The following is a 21517-nucleotide window of genomic DNA, read 5'->3' on the forward strand; positions in this document are numbered from 1 at the left end:
TCAATAGATGCAGAAAAAGCTTTTGACAAAATTCAACACCCATTTATGATAAAAACTCTCCAGAAAGTGGGCATAGAGGGAACTTTCCTCAACATAATAAAGGCCATATACGACAAACCCACAGCAAACATCATTCTCAATGGTGAAAAACTGGAAGCATTTCCTCTAAGATCAGGAACGAGACAAGGATGTCCACTCTCACCACTATTATTCAACATAGTTTTGGAAGTCCTAGCCACGGCAATCAGAGAAGAAAAAGAAATAAAAGGAATACAAATTGGAAAAGAAGAAGTAAAACTGTCACTGTTTGCAGATGACATGGTACTATACATAGAGAATCCTAAAAATGCCACCAGAAAACTACTAGAGCTAATCAATGAATTTGGTAAAGTTGCAGGATACAAAATTAATGCACAGAAATCTCCTGCATTCCTATACACCAATGATGAAAAATCTGAAAGAGAAATTATGGAAACACTCCCATTTACCATTGCAACAAAAAGAATAAAATATCTAGGAATAAACCTACCTAGGGAGACAAAAGACCTGTATGCAGAAAACTATAAGACACTGATGAAAGAAATTAAAGATGATACCAACAGGTGGAGAGATATACCATGTTCTTGGATTGGAAGAATCAATATTGTGAAAATGACTATACTACCCAAAGCAATCTACAGATTCAATGCAATCCCTATCAAATTACCAGTGGCATTTTTTACAGAACTAGAACAAAAAATCTTAAAATCTGTATGGAGACACAAAAGACCCCGAACAGCCAAAGCAGTCTTGAGGGAAAAAAACGGAGCTGGAGGAATCAGACTCCCTGACTTCAGACTATACTACAAAGCTACAGTAATCAAGACAATATGGAAAAAAAAAAAAAAAAAGACAATATGGTACTGGCACAAAAACAGAAACATAGATCAGTGGAACAGAAAAGAAAGCCCAGAGATAAACCCACGCACCTATGGTCAACTAATCTATGACAAAGGAGGCAAAGATATACAATGGAGAAAAGACAGTCTCTTCAATAAGTGGTGCTGGGAAAACTGGACAGCTACATGTAAAAGAATGAAATTAGAACACTCCCTAACACCATACACAAAAATAAACTCAAAATGGATTCGAGACCTAAATGTAAGACCGGACACTATAAAACTCTTAGTGGAAAACATAGGAAGAACACTCTTTGACATCAATCACAGCAAGATCTTTTTTGATCCACCTCCTACAGTAACGGAAATAAAAACAAAAATAAACAAATGGGACCTAATGAAACTTCAAAGCTTTTGCACAGCAAAGGAAACCATAAACAAGACGAAAAGACAACCCTCAGAATGGGAGAAAATATTTGCAAACGAATCAACGGACAAAGGATTAATCTCCAAAATATATAAACAGCTCATTCAGCTCAATATTAAAGAAACAAACAACCCAATCCAAAAATGGGCAGAAGACCTAAATAGACGTTTCTCCAAAGAAGACATAGAGATGGCCAAGAAGCACATGAAAAGATGCTCAACATCACTAATTATTAGAGAAATGCAAATCAAAACTACAATGAGGTATCACCTCACACCAGTTAGAATGGGCATCATCAGAAAATCTACAAACAACAAATGCTGGAGAGGGTGTGGAGAAAAGGGAACCCTCTTGCACTGTTGGTGGGAATGTAAATTGATACAGCCACTATGGAGAACAGTATGGAGGTTCCTTAAAAAACTAAAAATAGATTTACCATATGATCCAACAATCCCACTACTGGGCATGTATACCCTGAGAAAACCATAATTCAAAAAGACACATGCACCCCAATGTTCATTGCAGCACTATTTACAATAGCCAGGTCGTGGAAGCAACCTAAATGCCCATCGACAGACGAATGGTTAAAGAAGTTGTGGTACATATATACAATGGAATATTACTCAGCCATAAAAAGGAACGAAATTGAGTCATTTGCTGAGACGTGGATAGATCTAGAGACTGTCATACAGAGTGAAGTAAGTCAGAAAGAGAAAAACAAATATCGTATATTAACGCATGTATGTGGAACCTAGAAAAACGGTACAGATGAGCCAGTTTGCAGGGCAGAAGTTGAGACACAGATGTAGAGAACAGACATATGGACACCAAGGGGGGAAAACTGCAGTGGGGTGGGGATGGTGGTGTGCAGAATTGGGCGATTGGGATTGACATGTATACACTGATGTGTATAAAACTGATGACTAACAAGAACCTGCAGTATAAAAACAAACAAACAAAACAACTAATACTAAACTTTCATTGGGTTATTTGTATGGAAATATGTTAATATAAATGTTTCAGATATTACATGAAATTTCTAAAACTCTTATATGTTTTGGTATAATGTTGTAAGTCATAATTCTAGTTATTACTTTAAAATGTAAAAAAAAAAAAAAAAAAAGGATCAACGGTTATAAATATTACAAAAAGAGAAATCAGAGATCAAGCACCTCCTGATAAAGGAACACACCAACCCCAGCTATGAAACAGTTTTGCCAAAAATATTAGGTCAAATGAATCTGATCAAGCCTCTAGATCCAACTATCAATTTACAAGAAATACACAGGACTGAAAAACATACTAAACACCACCAGGGGGATGCTATCAGCGAGACACAGACAGTAATTCTACAGGGTCAACAACACAATCTCTTCAACAAATAAATTACAAAGGTGGGGGGTGGAAATCCATGAAGGAGACAATTATAATTGAAGAAGACATATTAACAATGTCAATGAGTGGACCTAATTTGGATTTTAATTCAAACAGACTGAAATAAATTGTTCTTTATGAGGAAACTGAAAACTTGAACACTGTCTAGCTATCTAATATTAAGAAATCATGGTTAATACTTTAGCAACAAAATAATGTTTTACTATGAATTTTTAGGTCCATATCTTTTAGAGATAGTCACTTAATTACAAATGACACCAAAAGAAAAAAATCTAATCAATGATGATCTGCAAAATCTCTCCCCAGAAAACTGTAAAACATTACTGAAAGTAAACCTAAATAACTGAAGATATGTATCTTATTCAAATCAGTATTAGAAAGATGTCAATTCTTAACAAATTTCCACATTTTTTTTTTTTTCTCTAAAACTTACACAGTAATGCAAAGGGACAAGAATAGCCAACGTACTCTTAAGGCAAAACAAGGTAAGCAGACTTGCTCATTAAAAGTTTATAATAGGGCTTCCCTGGTGGCGCAGTGGTTGGGAGTCTGCCTGCCAGTGCAGGGGACACGGGTTCGAGCCCTGGTCTGGGAAGATCCCACATGCCGCGGAGCAGCTGGGCCCGTGGGCCACGGCTACTGAGCCTGCGCGTCTGGAGCCTGTGCTCCGCAACAGGAGAGGCCACGATAGTGAGAGGCCCGCGCACCGCGATGAGGAGTGGCCCCCGCTTGCCACAACTGGGGAAAGCCCTCGCGCAGAAACGAAGACCCAACACAGCCATAAATAAATAAATAAATGTTTATAATAAAGCTTAATTAAGTAAAATTAAGCAATGTGATATGGGCAAAGAGGTAGGCAAATGATCCAATAAAGAAGAAAGGAGTCCAGAAAAAGGTCAGTGCATTAAATGGACACTAGATTTATGACAAATATGGCACTGCAGACCATGGAGAAAGGATAATCTTTTCAATAAACACTACTGGGGCAATTACATCTCCGTTAGGGGAAAAAAATGAGACATGGCCGCTACATCTTACTCGTGTACAAAATCCATTCCAGGTTGGCAAAACAGTGAAGCCTCTAGAAAAGGGATTGGCAAACTTTCTGTAAAGAGCCAGATTTTTCTTTGCAGGCCACATATGGTGTCTGTTGCATATTCATCATCATCTTTTTTTCAAAACCTTAAAAAAAAATGTAAAAACCTTACTCTTAGGCAGTATAAAAACAGGATACAGGGTAGATCTGCAAGCTGTGGTTTGCTGACACCTGTTCTAGATGTTAAGATAATATATTTATGACCTGCAGCAGGGAAAGGCTTCTTAAATGAGGCACAGACCATTAACCATAAAAAATACATAGATGCATTTGTTATGTTAAAAAATAAATTCTAAACAAGAATAAAATAAGAATTTTAAAGACATCACTAAGAGAGTCAAAATGCAAGCCAAAGTGGGAGAATGGTTTATATCCAGATTATATAAAGAACTCACTACAAATCAGTAAGAAAAAGACAACTAACAGAAAATGAACAAGAGTCTTTAATAGGTGCTTCCCCAAAGAGGTTACTTAAGCATCTACTAAATATATGAGAAGGTGCTCAATCTCACTGATAGCCAGGATATTACAAAATAAAACCACAAATGGCCTTCAATACACACACTGCAATGGCGAAAATGAACAGCACAATCAACACAAATGTGTTGGCACAGACACGGAGCAACGTGACTTCCATACGCTGGTGGGGGCGTGTCATTTTGCATGACTGGCTTGGCGGTATCTACTCACGTTAAGCTCACGCATAATACCCTGAGACTCTTGAGACCCACTTCAGGAGACAGACTCCACAAAAACGCCCTCGCATAACACAAAGAGACACATGAATGATCATAGCAGCATTATTCATAAAATGCTGTGTGTAGAAGCAGGCCTGAGGCTGCTATCTTTAGAAAGGCCTGCTTACAAGGTTGGCCCCCCGTGGAATCTGGGAACTTGGATTTCCGGACAGCTCTCATCATTTGCTGATGAGAATGGCTCACTGTACCTTACCTGTTTGCCAAATTTTTTCTCTACGGCTTATGTCAAACACCCACTTTACTTGTGAAAGTCATGAATTTGGGCTAGGCAGAGGGTGTTTTAGGCACTGAGTCTCTAAGCTTCCCCGGGAGATAATATGTCACATGGGTTGTCACACCTCACTACTGGGAAAATTAAGTGCGTCCTGTGTGACTTCGCTGGGAAAGGACTCTTGGAAACTTGCTCCTGGTTTGCTTTTTCCCTTTGCTAATTTTGCTTTGTATCCTTTTGCCATAGTTAAGTCACAGCCATGAGCATGAATATAATTCCTGTGAGTCCTCCTAGCGAATCACTGAATGTGGGGATGGGCTTGGGGAGCCCTGACACACAGGCCTAAACTGCTGAAAAAAATGTCCATTAACGGGAGTTCCCTGGCGATCCAGTGGTTAGGACTCGGCGCTTTCACTGCTGTGGCCCAGGTTCAATCCCTGGTCGGGGAACTAAGATCCCACAAGCCGCATGGCATTGCCAAAAAAACTTCTTTAAAATAATAATAATAAAAATGTCCATCAACAGTAAAATTGTGACATAGTCACACATTGAAATACCACCACAGCAATGAAAAAAAATACCAAAGATGCACACAAAATTGATGAATTACGAAGACATGTTACGTGAAAGAAGTCAGACCCAAGAGTAAATGCTATGTGATTCTATCATACCATCAAGATAAATGGCAGATAAATCAGTGATTTAAATATTAAAAAGAAATATAAAACTACTACAAGAAAATATGGAAGTATTTATCTGATTTCTAAAACCAACTGAATGGTAAAGAAATAAATACGGTATTTTTGAACATGTGAAGATAAAAATTGTCTGCCTCAAAAACTGCATGTGAAACTGAACAGCAAATAATGAAATTGAAAAAAAATTACAACAATGCACACAAATAAGAAAACAACCTCCCTAATAGAAAAAAAAAGGACAAAAGGCATGAACAGACAATTAACCGCCCCCCCCAAGAATACAAAAGACCAATAAAGATTTGAGGACAAAAACTACAACCTCGGGCTTCCCTGGTGGCGCAGTGGTTGAGAATCTGCCTGCTAATGCAGGGGACACGGGTTCGAGCCCTGGTCTGGGAAGATCCCACATGCCACGGAGCAGCTGGGCCCGTGAGCCACAACTACTGAGCCTGCGCGTCTGGAGCCTGTGCTCCGCAACAAGAGAGGCCGCGATAGTGAAAGGCCCGCGCACTGCGATGAAGAGCGGTCCCCGCATCGCGATGAAGAGTGGCCCCCACTTGCCGTAACTGGAGAAAGCCCTCGCACGAACCGAAGACCCAACACAGCCAAAAATAAATAAATAAATAAATAAAGTAGCTATTAAAAAAAAAAAAAAAAAAAAAGTTTCTCTGCATTTCTTAAAAAAAAAAAAAAAAAAAAAAACTACAACCTCAAATGAGATACACTTTCCATATAAAACTGGGGGAAAAGTTTAAACTAGCAAATGAGAAGAGATACATTCTTACATTCTTATGTTAGAAGTGAAAATGGTATTCTTTTTGGTAGACAGAGGCAATATGAATCAAAAGTCTTAAAATGCACACACTGCTTGATCTAGCAAAGGGATTTATTCAGTGTAACCGTAAAAAACCATAAATAATGTACATGTCTAACTAGAAATTACTGGTTAAATAGAACTATGGAATATGCTTACAATGGAATAACTACAAACGCTGAACATGCTATTATTATTTATCTCTGAAAAGACATTTATAATAGATTAAATGAAAATAAGTCAAATGTAAGCTTCATGAAGGTGGAATTTTATGTTTTCATCACAGCTACATACCTAGCATCTAGAATCATACACTATCAGGTAGTATAAAGTCAGTAAATATTTGCTGAATAAATACATGAAAAAAGTCACTTAGGTAAAATAACCCTACCCACCCTCCCACCCCCTCCCACCCCCACTTCACTCAGATGAGTAGGAAGTCTAGCAGTAAGATATACACTACTATGTTCATAGGATTATCTCTGAATGATGGGAACTGTGAGTGATGTTTATTTTACTATTGGCTAATATTATCTGAATATTCTACAGTGAACATATAATACCTTTCCCCCCAAATATATGTACATGCTTTTTTCCCTAAGTGAATCTATAGAGTAGGATGGATTGCAAGGGGGAAGGAGGCAGATGGAGAATTTATACTTTTTTTTTTTTTTTTTTAAAGGGAAGGGGGCAAGGAGGTATAGGGCTGCTTCTAACTTTTAAACTTTTACTCTTAGATAGGGATGTTTGGGTTTGTTTGTTTGTTTGTTTGTTTAATTTTTTAATTTATTTATGGCTGTGTTGGGTCTTCGTTTCTGTACGAGGGCTTTCTCCAGTTGCGGCAAGTGGGAGCCACTCTTCATCGCGGTGCGCGGGCCTCTCACTATCGCGGCCTCTCTTGTTGCGGAGCACAGGCTCCAGACGCGCAGGCTCAGTAATTGTGGCTCACGGGCCCAGTTGCTCCGCGGCATGTGGGATCCTCCCAGACCAGGGCCCGAACCCGTGTCCCCTGCATTGGCAGGCAGACTCCCAACCACTGCGCCACAAGGGAAGCCCGAGAATTTATACTTTTTATCTTAAAGGGTTCTAAATGCTTGGTTTATTTATAACTAAGACATAACTGTGACACGTGCTCCAGACCACTCATGAAATGAGAGCAGAGACGGCAGAGAGATTTACTCAGAATCTGTACGCACGATCATGTCAACATCCCCTCCGTCCCCGCCAGTCAAACTCCCTCACTCACCTTCTCTCTCCCTTGCCCAGCATCTAGGGACACTTTGGCCTGTGGTATTCTGATTGCACAATGGTTAAAACCATGAATTTCATATTTATAACTGTGCCAGTAATTATCCTCATTAATTAAAGACTTTAAACATATTCTTAGTAAGAGGTTACAAATTCACCTTAGGAAACCTATATCCCAGAAAATTCAAACAATTATTATGTTCCCTCAAATAGCAATCTCCAATTATTATATGATATAGGCCAAGTTACGTAACGAAGAACTTACCCACAAACTCCCAGTATTTTTTATAATCAGTAGGAAATTTTCGTAAATGCAACTGATGGAATTTCTCTTTGTTTGGAGAGCTGGTCCATTCCTGTGCCACCTACGTAAAGCAAAAAAAGCAAATTAAGAAAGCAAAAACATCTGAAAAGCCAATGTTAAACAGCAAAATTTTCCACAGTAAGCAACCATAAAATCCAGAACCTAGAATTCCCGTGTGACCCAAACATTAAAAATTAATTTGGGACTTCTGGTTTCCAGCTTGGCATGTAAGGAACTTAGAAGTTGCCACTCCATCCTAACAAGTAAAAAGAGACAAAAAGGTGGATACAGACAATCACAACTTACCAGAGCAGAAAACTCTTAAGTAGAAACCTCCATGCCAGGAGGAAAACCTGAACCGGATGTGACAAACTGTTGGAGGCTCAGCATGAACAACTATCTTAAAAACTCTAGGGGGACCCAGTCATAAGAGGGACCCCACACTTTGGTGAGTTTTACCTCTAGGAGCTCTAACAGGCCCTCACAGTGAACACTGGAGAAAATTCCCTGTGTGCTTCCAGCGGGGGTGGGGGGTTGGTGGGGACTGGGGAAAAGGAACCATTCTGAAATACACCAGAGCATTCCTGACCTTCTTAACAAGGCCTGATCTATGAGAAGCTATTTTACCAGAGTCAAACTTGCTGGGATTTTATCAGAGCCTAACCTACTTGAGGGAAGAAAACCAGCTCCAGCCCATTCTAACCATCCTGTCTCACCCACGGAGGTGGGGGGAAACTAAGAAGCATGTGGTGTAAAGTTCTTAGTCCAGAGGCAAAGGCTCACTAAAAGAGTGACACCTTATCATAGGACCATGGAATGATCTCCCTTCCCCCATACCTCATTTCTATATCACTAAAGGCCTATTTACTGCTGTTCCTTTTATTTAGTAGATTACGTCCACCTTGCAACAAAAAATTACAAGGCATACTCAAAGGCAAAAAACACAGTTTGAACAGACTAAAGCAGCACTAAAACCTGTCAGATATGGCAGGAATACTGGAATTATCAGACCAAGAATTTTTTTTTTTAAACTATAGTTAATATACTAAGAGTTTAATGGAAAAAAGGAGACCATGAAATAATAGATGGATAATGTAATGAATGAGATGTAAAGTAGAAAGAATCGAAAGGTAATGCTAGAGATCAAAAACACTGTAACAGAAATGAAGGATGCCTCTGATGGGCTCATTAGCACACCGGACATGGCTGAGGAAACAATCTCTGAGCTTGAGGCTATAGCAATAGAAGCTACCAAAGCTGAAAAGCAAGGAGGAAAAAAAAAATGGGGAAAAAAAACACACCCCAGAATATCCAGGACTGTGAGACAATGACAAAAGATGCAGCATACACATAATGGGGATACGAGAAGAAGAGAGAGAGGAAAAGAAGCAGTATTTGAGGCAATAATGACTCAGAGTTTTCCAAAATTAACATCAGACACCAAACCACAGATCCAGGAAGCTCCGAGACCCAGCAGAAAAAATGCCAGAAACTACACCTAGGCATATCATATTCAAACTTCAGGAATATGAAATATCAAAGGTAAAGAAAAAAATCATGAAAGAAGCCTGTGGGGAAAAAACACCTTATCTATAGAGGAGGAAAGATAAGAATTACATCTAACTTCTCCTCAGAAACCATGCAAGCAAGGAGAGAGTAGTGAAATATTTAGACTGTTGAGAGAAAAAAACCTACCAACCTAGAATTCTGAATCCTGAAAAATTATCCTTTAAAGGTGAAGGAGAAGGGCTTTCCTGGTGGCGCAGTGGTTAAGAATCCACCTGCCAACGCAGGGGACACAGGTTCGATCCCTGGTCCAGGAAGATCCCACATGCCACGGAGCAACTAAGCCCGTGAGCCACAACTACTGAGCCCGCGTGCCACAACTACTGAAGCCCGTGTGCCTAGAGCCCGTGCTCCACAACAAGAGAAGCCACCGCAATGAGAAGCCCGCGCACCGCCATGAAGAGTAGCCCCTGCTCGCTGCAACTAGAGGAAGCCTGCGCACAGCAACCAAGACCCAATGCAGTCAAAAATAAATAAAATTAATTCATAAAAAAAAGAAAAAAAAAACTCAACAGTAAGAAAACAGACAACCTGATGAAAAAGATGTGCAAAAGACCTAGACAGACACCTCACCAAAGCAGATATACAGACTGTAAATTAGTATATGAAAAAATGCTCCATATCTTATGTCATCAAAGGAATGCAAATTAAAACAATGAGATACTGTTACACACCTATTAGAATGGCCAAAATCTGGAGCACTGACAGCACCAAATGCTGCCGGGGATGTGGAGCAGTAGGAAATCTCATTTATTGCTGGTGGGAATGTAAAATGGCACCATCACTTTTTCTTTTTTTTTTTTTTTTTTGCCAAGCCACGTGGCTTGTGGGATCTTAGTTCCCTGACCAGGGATCGAACCTGTGCCCCCCCGCAGTGGAAGTGCAGAGTCCTAACCACTGGACCGCCAGGGAATTCCCAAAATGGTACCACCACTTTGGAAGACTGTTCGGTGGTTTCTTATGAAACTAAACATATTCTTACTGTAGGATCCAGCAATAGTGCCCTCAATATTTATCCAAATGAACTGAAAACTTATATTTACGTTAAAAACCTGCACATGGATGTTTATAGCAGCTTTATTCATAACTGCCTAAACTTGGAAGCAACCAAGATGCCCTTCAGTGGGTGAACGGATAAACAAACTACGGTACAACCAGACAATGGAATATTATTTAGTGCCAAAAAGAAATGAGCTATCAAGCCATGAAAAGACATGGAAGAACCTGAAGTGCTCATTACTAAGTGAAAGAAGCCAATCTGGAAAGGCTACATACTGTGTGATTCCAACCATGTGACATGCTGGAAAAGGCAAACCATGGAGACAGTAAAAGGATGAGTGATTGCCAGGGGTGAGACTGGGGAAGGGTGAACAGGCAGAGCACAGAGGGTTTTTAGGGCAGTGAAAGTACTCTGATATTAAAGGACTGATACATGTCATTATACGTTTGTCCAAACCCTTAGAATGTACAAATCAAGAGTGAACCCTAATGAAAACTATGGACTCTGGGTGGTAATGACGTGTCACTGTAGGTTCATCAGTTGTACAAATGTACTACACTGGTAGGGGATGTTGATGATGGGGGATGCTATGCAGAGTTTCTCCAGCTCGCTGCAACTAGAGAAAGCCTGTGCGCATCAACCAAGACCCAACCCAGCCAAAAATTAATAAATAAAATAAATTTATACCAAAAAAAAAAGAGATAAGTACTGAGTACTATCTCCAAAATTTACGCCCAATGAATTCACTTCTCTTTATTTCCATAGCTACCACCTAGATCAAGCTACCATCATCTTTCTCCTGGGCTACTATAATAGCCCCCGACAGGTCTACTGCATCCATGCTTACCTTTCTACACTTATTCTCTAATGAGCAACTAAGAATGTTTCTTTTAAAAAAAAAGTAAACTACTACATATTGCTACTCCCCCAGCCTAAACACCAACCAACTAAAAATCCTCCAACATCTTCTCACTGTACTGAGAATGAAACCCCAACCTGCACTTACAGGGTTGTATACCATCCAGCTCTTGACTGATTTCTCCAATCTAACTTCATTTCCCTTTACCTCTAAGTTACCTCACTCCAGCCACATCAGCCTAATCTCTTTGCTCACACATGCTCAGTTAGGCCTACCTCAAAGCATTATAGTCTTGACCCTCCCCCCTCCTCTGCACAAAACCCTCCTCTCCTGGCTCTCAGCCTGATCTCAAAAGCAGCCTCCCAATGTCGCTCATCATATCAACCTGTTTTGTTTCCTTCACAGAACAAATTATAATTGGAAATTAGCTAAAAAAACGGTGCAATCTCCCTATAAGGGGTTTGGGCACTAAGAATCACAGCTCGTACTCCAGAAGAGCCCCCTTTCTGCCTGCTCCTTGTCTACACAACCTAAAAAGTGCCTGCCAATTACACTCTGCATATACATGCATGCACACACAGGTAACAGAAGGGGACTACAGACAGAGCCAGCAAACCGAAACTTTAAGAAAAAAGAGTATTTGCCAAAACTGACCCAAAAAATTGGTCCCTGTCAAAATAGTGCACATTTATCTAATACTTTTGTGTGTTAAACGTAAGGATTAAAAACTAATATATCCTCTATCAGTCACATCAGTACACAAAAGACTCGTATTTCTTTTTTTTTTCCCCACACAGACTGTATTTTATTTTTACAAGAGATAAATCAACTGACACCAAGCACTGTAAACGGATGACCACAACAAAAGCAACAATGACTGCAATTACCAAACACGAAACACACTCATACTATGTCATAATATTGACATTCAGTCCAGTAATCCTCCACTGTAACAGCTCCTTTACTTTGCTGTGAAAATTGATTTGTATATTTTTTGCCTCTGAGTCCTTGTGGGATTTTTTTTTTTTTTTTTATTCAAGAGACTCGTATTTCCATAAGTTGAATTTGCTCGTTTGCCCTTTGGGGCAAGGGATAATTCTACGCAAGGTCATTGCACTCCACCTGCAATAAGACATAATAACTGGATAACCAAACACTGCATTTCATGTCCTAAATAGGATACCAACCACATTTTTGTCAAAGGACTCTAAACACACTTCAGCATTCCATTAACAAACAATATCATGAAGTCAAATTACATCCAAATGAGGGTAAGAAGCCTTGGCCCAAGACTTTGGTTGATGCCACAGTCTCTGGCTTATCAGAAAGAATAAAAATTAAAAGTAATCAAGGTATCTGAGAATTCTCTGGCAGTTCAGTTGTTAGCGCTTTCACTGCTGAGGGCCCAGGTTCAATCCCTGGTCAGGGAACTAAGATCCCACAAGCCACACGGTACAGTGGGGGAAAAAAAAAAAGTAATCAAGGTATATTAATAATACCATTAATAAATGTTGGCCTATATAAACTAGAAATGCTAAAACAATGCTGTGTCACTACATGGTTAAAAAAAAAAAAAGAACAAGATGAAACTTCATGGTAAAGATGACAGATTGAACACCAGGCATTTCCTTTCATTCCCCCTGAAACCCCACTAAAACACCCAAGGGATTTTTCACAACAGGATTAATTCATTAGGATGAAGAGAACAGAAGAGGAGGCAAGAGTATCAAAATCTGGGAAGCTGGTAAGCAGATGGATGAATGGTTAACTAACTCAGGAAGTCCAAGAAGCTGAACTCTAAGCAGGAAGCATCTGACATACACCTCTAGAAGGAGGAGGGCTGAAGGGAGACTGCCCCTCCCTGTTCCTAGCAAAAAGCTATAGCCGTTTCATCTCTATAAAGTGTGACAGTCTCTGGCTGTGGGGCAGCAGACAGAGAGGGGATACTGTACTTAAAAAAAAAAAGGTGGGGGGGGGGGGAACGTCCCTGGTGGCGCAGTGGTTAGGAATCCGCCTGCCAATGCAGGGGACATGGGTTCGATCCCTGGTCCGGGAAGATCCCACATGCCGCGGAGCAACTAAGCCCGTGCGCCACAACTACTGAGCCTGCGCTCTAGAGCCCGCGAGCCACAACTGCTGAAGCCCTTGTCACAGCTAGAGAAAAGCCCGCGTGCAGCAACGAAGACACAACGCAGCCAAAAATAAATAAATAAATTTAAAAAATAAAATAAAATAAATTTTTTAATAAAGGGAATTAAGCAAATGTTTATATACTGAATGCCTGGACCCTTACCTCTGCCCCCACCCTCACCCCACAGTCAGCTCCCCATCAGGCCTATGCTTTCCAGGCAATCGATCTGAAGATTCTTCTTGGGGAAATCTGATCTCACTAAGAGGGGGAAAAAAAAAAAAAAACACTAAAAAGAGTGACATGAGGGTGGGGATGAGGCTTCCCAATAAAATGCCAATGGTCAACAAGCCTATCCCTTTCACTCAGAGCTTCTAATCTGTTTTAAAATCTTACATGTAACAAAATATAGATTATAACTATACCTAAGCATATAATCTTAATATAAAGAATGAAACTAATTTGGATTTCACCATGTGATTGGTGTCCTTCAGATCACATTTGACGTCCACAGTGCAAATAATAAAGGACCAGTTTAGTAAAAGTATCTGTTTTCCTAAGCATCTCTTTTGACTTGTCATTATTTAAATACATCCTCTTTTCTTATAGCATTAAAAAGTTGAGATATATTTCACAATATAAAATTCACCACTTTAAAGTGTGCACACTACAGTGTGTTTTTAGTACATTCACTATTTTGTGCAACCATCACCATTATCTAATTCCAGAACATTCCCACCATCCCAAAACAAGCCTTATACCTATTAGCAGTCAGTCCTAATTCCCGCGCCCCCACCCATCCCCTGGCAACTACTAATCCACTTTCTGTCTCTACGGATTTGCCTATTCTGGAAAATTCATATAAATGGAATTACACAATATGTGGCCTTCTGTACCTGACTTCTTTCACTTAGCATAATATTTTCAAGGTTCATCAAAGAACAGGTAAAAGTACATATAACGGGTCATTCCTTTTAATAGTAGACTAATATTCCATTGTATGCATATACCATGTTTTGTTTATCCATTCATCTCCTGATGGACATCTCGGTTGTTTTCAACTTTTGGCTATTATGAACAATGCTCCAATCTGCTTTTTAGTATCCTGTTCTTAAATGTGAGTAAACCACCAAAAATCATTAGACACGTGAAGAAAGGAGTTAACATGAAAGGTCTGCAGACACTAAAATGAATAGGAAAAAAGCAACTGGGAAAACAGGGACGATGCAAAGAGAGGAAAACTTTCAACTAACTTTAAACTCATCATTAATTAACTTCAGGTAATAAAAAATACCGTGTACATGAAAAAAGCACAGAATCCTATAAAAAGGAATAATCAGAGAACAAGAGTTCCGTGAAACTAAAAATATGCTCAAAAATTTTTCAATAGACTCGGACGCTGAGAAAGTCTCCAAGGAAGTAGAACGACGACAACAACAAAGACAGACAGAGATGGCAAAATAGAAAGAAATTTTAAGACAGGCAAAGTTTCAAAATTTACCTCCTACACGTTCTTTTCTCAGGAAGCTTGAAGGATGTGCCTTACTAAAATGAGGGGATGACAAAAACAGACAACCCTGGGTACAGGAGACAGAGATCCAACACAGGAAAGAAGGAAATGCAAGCCCTAGGATGAGGATGGTGAGCATTTCAGGTTAAACCATCCTAAACCAAGAAGATGAAATTTATCAACTATCTGATGTGCCTGATCATACTGAGAGACCTAAACATCCAAGAGACAGTCTGAAGCTAATTTAGTAATAAGTACATAGAAAATTAAGTAAATAAAACAATAAATCCAGAGAAACCAAAGAGTCGGAAACGAAAAGTAGTTACAGCTACCACATGACTTAGCCGCGGACACCTTTTATATAGTCAAAATAATAACAAATACTGACCTAAAAATTACAAAACTACTCCATAGTGAGGATGGGGAAACAGGAGAGGTGTGTGTGAACACAGGGCTGGGAAGAGAGGGTACTTCCTGCACTGGGTAACTACAGAAAATGTCTAGAACTGAAAAATTCACAAGTCAAAATAGTGGCACGTTATTTAGAAATATGGAAGTAAATAACAAAAGGATCCATCAAGGATCAAAAATAATTACTTGGGGAGATGAGAGTGGCTGCTGTTTTTTTTATAATGGGCCTTCCACAAGTATTTGACTATTTTAAACTTCGTGTATATACAAAAGGAACTTGTGCTCATTCTGTTTTGAAAAGGTTTTGGCTACAGAAATGTCCTGAAGGAAGAAATCTTAAAGAGAAACATATAAATACTTCTTAACTAAGGGAAAAATAAAATCACAAATATGTGTCCTAAATTTAAGGGCTATGAATAGCTTCTAAGCGATTTAGTGCTTTCTGGAAAGGATAAACGTTCAAGAAAAAAATAAGCTTCAAAATGAAGAAAATCTCTATTTTCCCCAGCTTATTTAACCGTATACACTGTTCAATGAACTAACAATTTTGTAAGGTAAGAAAATCATTCTTGTAATACTATTTCACATTGTTGTTAAGGAGAGAAACTGAAGAGCCTTTATCAATCAGCTGTTTCTAATGCTTCTGAAACACTAGTAAAATAATTAAGACAACGGCTTAAATTTAGGGCATAAATTGACACCAACTTGCCTCTTTGTGCAGTACATCTCCTTTGCCTTTAACAATTCTAAGCTGGATCTTTGCAGTCTCTCTGCCTGGGATATACTTCCTATGGCCAACTCCTTCTACTCACTCTGGTCTCGGTGTGAATACCATCGCTCACAGAGGCTGTCTCACCTTTCAGTCTAAAGTGCCCGCTCCCTTTTGTTCTAGATCATTCTAGAGCACTCTAGAGCCTTTTGTCCTGATCTGAAATGATCACTCCCAGAAGGCAGAGGCCTTGTCTGTCGTGTTCACCACTTTACCCCCCAGGTCTGTGATAGTACTTGGCAAGTATCAGGCACCCAAGTATCTGCTGACTGAATACATGGGTATTTACCTCAGTGCTCTTGATTTTGAAAAGTCTTATTGCACGCTCACGTTTTGGGTTTTATTTTTTTAAAGGAATTTGAAAAAAAGTAAAAATCTACCTGCTTTGAGAACACCAAAAACATCCTTCAAAGTGCAGGTGAATGTTTACAATAAAGAATTAACTAGCTGTTTTTCTGAGGTTCAAATTTAACTGGGAATCCTATATTTTACTTGGCAATCCCAGTCGGGGAGTAAGAAAGAGAAAAGAACCAGAATGGGATGTGTTGGGGTAGGGAGGCAGCTAAAGGCTGCTATGAGGCATAAGAAGTTGGGAAGACAGATGAGAAATCTGGGATTTATTGCTTTGTGCTGATCAGTGTAACTTGCCCTTTGCTACCTCCTCAAGAAAACTTCAGTAAAGGTTTACAATACTTTTCAAAAAAATAAATGCAGATGAGAGACTACGTCCTCTGAGAAGTCTTCCTTTATTTTACACTGAAAAACGTTTCCTCCTCCTGTGCCACCTCTGGACTTGGTACATTAGCACTCTGAATTGTGTCTGTAAGCTCCAGAAGGGCAGAGTTTAAGTGTTTCCTCTGTATCACCAGCATCTAGAACAGTGTCGGGGACAATGTCTGTTCAACATGAAATCTACAAGCTATATCTAAATCAAAATGCGATCAGTTATTTTAGCTGTACTCAGCATGGTAAAGGTAATTTCAAAGTCTGAACGTATATGATTAGAACATATACTTACTGTTTCAAAAGTATTCAGTATCATCAAAGGGAAAAACACATTAAAATAATCTCCACAATCTTGAAATCTCACAGGCACATGTCTTGCGATGGACTGACAAAGAGTTGACGGGGGTCCGCAATGATCAAAGTTCACAAACATTTCGTATTTCCATTTTAAGATCTCTTTAACGAAGGTGTCAGAGATGGACTGTGCTGACAAGAGAATGTTTACTGGAGAGGTAGCCAAGAAAGATCTGTTTTCACCAAATGGAACTTTGTAGCCTTGCCTGTTGGAATTATTTGGAGTATGAGAACGGAGAACGTTGCACAAACCCTTCACTTCAGCCACTGGCTTCTGAGACACCGGAGAGGCTGGCTGTGGTACTTTCAAAACAGATTGTACCCCACTTGACTTATTTTTCAGAGTTGGTAGGAGCGCTGACGTATTTTCCAAAGACTTGGAAAGACCAGCAATTCGTGAAGTACTACTGGAGCTAAAAATCTTAGCAGTGGAAGGTCTCGAAGGTTTAGATGCAGAGAGAGGCAAGCCAGGTTTACGAAATATATCTTCATCTGCTGCTTTAGCTTCAGAGTGTTTTGAACAGTATTCACCCTGGTTTTTCAGTGTTTCAACACAATCTTTGTACTTACATTTTGTGCTACTCAAAGATTCCAACTGAGGCCGACTCACAGAATCTTCTTCTACCTGGACTGTATCTTTTCCATGAACTACTTCAATGAGTTTATCATTCTCTTTCTCCATTTGTGAACATAAATCCATATCTTCAGGATCACATTGTGTTAAAAATATATTATCTTCCTCTATGTCACTGCTGGATTCAGGCTCTCCCTCTTTCAAAGCTGCCACATCTAAATGATGTACTGTTAGGTCACCTCCACCTAAAGGGTCCCCTGAGGTAGAAACAACTATTTCATTTGTTGGTATTTCTCCATTTAACACTACAGAATTACACTGGTTCAAAAGACAAGTGTCATCAGCTACCTGAGAAACATATTTTGCTTTCGTGGGTTCTGTTTCAGAAGACACACATTTTATTAACTGTTTTTCCTTACTTTTAGCAGTTACCTCAGCTCCTCTTTTATAACTATAATCTGATGTATCTGATTCTGGCACAAATTTGTCAGAATTCTGTGCTGCATGTGGCCCGGCTCGTGCTGTATCTGTACTTTGATAATCAAAACATCCTTGTCTGTTTTGTTGTGATCTGGGTCTCCTCTGCCTTCGCAACTGAAGGTCTTGACTCGTCAGCAGTTTCTTATTATTTTTGACAGAGAGAGTCTGAGGAGAAATTAACTTAGTCTTTTTCCGGGTATCAACTACTCCAACAGTTTTGCCATGGTCACGTAACTGAGCTAAACACTCCAAAGATCGCTGGGACAACTCAAATGCCCTACGAGGAGCCTTTTTCAGACCAAGTTTCTCAACCGTTGAAGTTGGTTCAGGACACTGGCGAAATTTCTTTGGTGGCACTATAGCAGGAGTTGTTCTACAACTTAGGTAATTTAAACTTTTACTCTGTCCTGTTTTGGTATCCGAATGTGTTTTTTTAGGAGTTTTAGAAAGTGACACTCTCCTAACAGGTTTGGAATAAGTGCGAAGCTTTGGTGGAGACCTCTTCAGGGAAACAGTAGTGGTTCTCTGAATGCTTGAACTGGGAGTTGTAGTCCTTATGTCTATACTTTTAAAATCATTTTCAGTCACATCTCTCTCATTAAGAATATCAGACTGGTCCTCACTTTTGACAGGAGATGAAGGCCTTACAGGATCTTCAGCCATAGCAGCTTTCTTGTATCGTTTTCTCTTGGGTTTCTTCACTTCAATTTCACAAAATTTCTCAACAGAAATACTACTACTGTGTGGTTCTGCGTGTTCCTCAATGCCCTCTGCTGCTTTTTTAATGACCTCTTCAGGTACATAATCTGTATCATAACCCCCATCATTTGTGATATGAGTCAAGCACGAATTTTCTTCATTCTCTCGAACTGAATTCTTGTTGTCTGGTTTCTGATCTTGCCAAACTGAAAACACTTCACATGGACTTTCAAACTCAAAAAACTGAGAATCAGATTCCTCAAACTGCAAAAGGGACCTTGTATTTTCTTCCTTTACCTTCTGTTCCACATTTGTGTTAGCTATTGAAGTATGCTGCTCTGGACAGTCTTTCTCAATGCATGTTTTATCCTGTCTAATGTGTTTCTTAAAACCCACAATTCTTTCATCATCATTTTCATCATCTTCATCAGAATCTGAAATAATAATAACCTGTCCACAGCAGGTTTCCCTGACACTATTTTTGTTGGCTGTGAAACGTCTTCTATCATCTTTAACTTTTCTTTGTAGCTGGGATAGACTTTTTTTTTTAGCTGAATCTGATGGGAACTTAGTAACACTGGCTTGAGCTATTAAAGATAATTCGCGGAGGTCTCTGTCTATCTGAGAATCTGTTAAGGTGTCAGAATTATGACTGATGCTAAGGGCCTGTTCTCTTAAATTAGAAGAAAACTGAACGGTACTCTTGCTAATTTCCGTATCTCTTGATTCAAGTCCAGTCACAGGATCTTTAAAGGGAGGTGTTTTCTCCACAAAAATATTGGTCATTTCTGTAAATGAGACCAAATCTTTATTATCAACATGACATTCCAGTATTTGACAACTGATTTCAGGGGTAGAGAAAATGCCTAACTCTTCTTCCTTTACTTGTTTCTTTTTCAGCAATAAACTGTTTTCAGATTTTTGTTCTCCATTTTTATCATCCAGAATACCATTAGGGCCTAAAGAGGGATTGTGTATGAAGCCATATCCTTTCTGACCTCCTGTATCTTTCTTTGAATAGAAACTTTCGATGCTAGATACAGTCAGGTTTTCCTCTAAAGTGATACTTTTCCTGTGCTGCTTTTTTATTACATGTGATAACTTAGCACAGATTTCATCTTTATGTGCCTTAGTTTTTGCTTTTGAGGTTTTGCCAAGAGCATCATCCTTTAAAGAGAAATCCTCATTGGATGTGGACACCTTTTCCAGAGAGTCACTGCTAGAATCAGTCAACAAACGTGTTGATGTTATTATTCCTCTGTCAAATACCTTTTCTGGACCATTTCTTGACGTACAATTCTGTGGGGTATATGAGGAATTCTCTTTTACAGACTTATGTTTCCCTGTACTTATTTTAACTTGGCCTCGAGCTCTTTCATTAACAAGCCTTTTACTACTCGGCTTCAAGCACAACTCAGCTGAGAAATGGTCTTCGAGTTTCAAATCTTTTATATAAGTTTGCTCGTTATCCTCTTCTATGGCATTATTTGCTTTGCTGAAAATACTCTCTTGCACTTGACATGCATCAGCTTTCATTGGTTCTTTAGAGAATGTTGGGCTGGAGTTTTCCAGACAGTGTCTGTCTTTTTTAGACTTCTTCCCTGTTTGTTCACTTTCTTCTTTATTATAAGATGCAGGAGGAGTCAGATCCACAGAAGTGCTACATTGAGGTACTTTGAATTTTGTGTTTCTAATAATTTGCTTTAAACAAGTTTGTAACTCATGGGTTTCCTGACTAGTCAACTGCCAACCTAAAGATAAATTTCCTCGCAGGAATAAGTTGAGCTTATCCCAGAATCGCTTACAAAGAGTCTGCTGCCCAAGCTGATAGCCTTCTTTAAGGAGACTTCTGATCAGCTGCACACAAGCAAGTTGTACAGAGTTAGATGGCACTGAATGCAATGACAGAGATGTTATCATTGTTGTGCCTTTGGCACAGTTTCCAGACGACTTCTCAGAACTCCGTGCAAACGCGGTGGTGGGAAGCTTGGCACATTTTACGACGGCTTCCACCCACTGCTGGGAACTAACCCACAGCAAATGCAAACACTTTTTATTTCTATGAAGTTCAATCACTGACACCAAAATGAGAAGGAAAAACTCAGTGACTGTGTCACACACGGCGTCTGTCTGGTTGAGGACGTCTTTGACTTCGGAATGCAGATGATGAATAACCTCCACTATATAAGCCACACCCAGATCCTTAAGATCCATGAGGGACTGCACGAAAGGGATGAACCACAGAAACGTGCTGTTATGAACACGCATGTCTTGACCGATATCTGACTGAAGCACGTTAGCTAGCGTCTCCATTTCTTCATACATGTTAGGACAATAATCTGGGCAAATGGCTGATCTCCACCCTGAATCCTACAATGAAAGAGATACTGACACTCAGATAAACAAGCACCATTCATGCCAGGTTTAACACACAAGTTGCAAACAAGAAAATACATTGCTCAACTTTCCTGTTTTGATGTACATATACGAACACCCAAGAAATTGAAAACAGTTCAATCTTGAGGTTAAGGTTTCATGAAAAGGTTAAATTTACAAAACCTCCATGTACTCTGCACCTCTTTCCTTCAGTTGGTTTTGATTTCTAGTCATGT

The 21517-nt window shown here is 39.4% G+C and overlaps 1 protein-coding gene across 5 annotated transcripts in view; it reads right to left on the bottom strand.

Moving 5' to 3' along the window:
• The window catches only part of SETX (senataxin), an 83380-nt gene that overhangs the window by 36536 nt on the left and 25327 nt on the right, over positions 1–21517 (bottom strand). For 4 of the 5 annotated variants that reach the window (XM_036854551.1, XM_036854552.1, XM_036854548.1 and 1 more), the window contains 2 exons: positions 17091–21275; positions 7791–7890 (listed from right to left, as the gene is read on the bottom strand). In XM_036854551.1, the coding sequence (XP_036710446.1) occupies positions 7791–7890; positions 17091–21275 (4285 nt within the window). The remainder of the gene's footprint in view (positions 1–7790; positions 7891–17090; positions 21276–21517) is intronic. The other variant, XM_036854553.1, reaches the window with a different exon arrangement.

Source organism: Balaenoptera musculus, chromosome 6 (assembly GCF_009873245.2).
Source record: "Balaenoptera musculus isolate JJ_BM4_2016_0621 chromosome 6, mBalMus1.pri.v3, whole genome shotgun sequence".
NCBI lineage: Eukaryota > Metazoa > Chordata > Mammalia > Artiodactyla > Balaenopteridae > Balaenoptera > Balaenoptera musculus.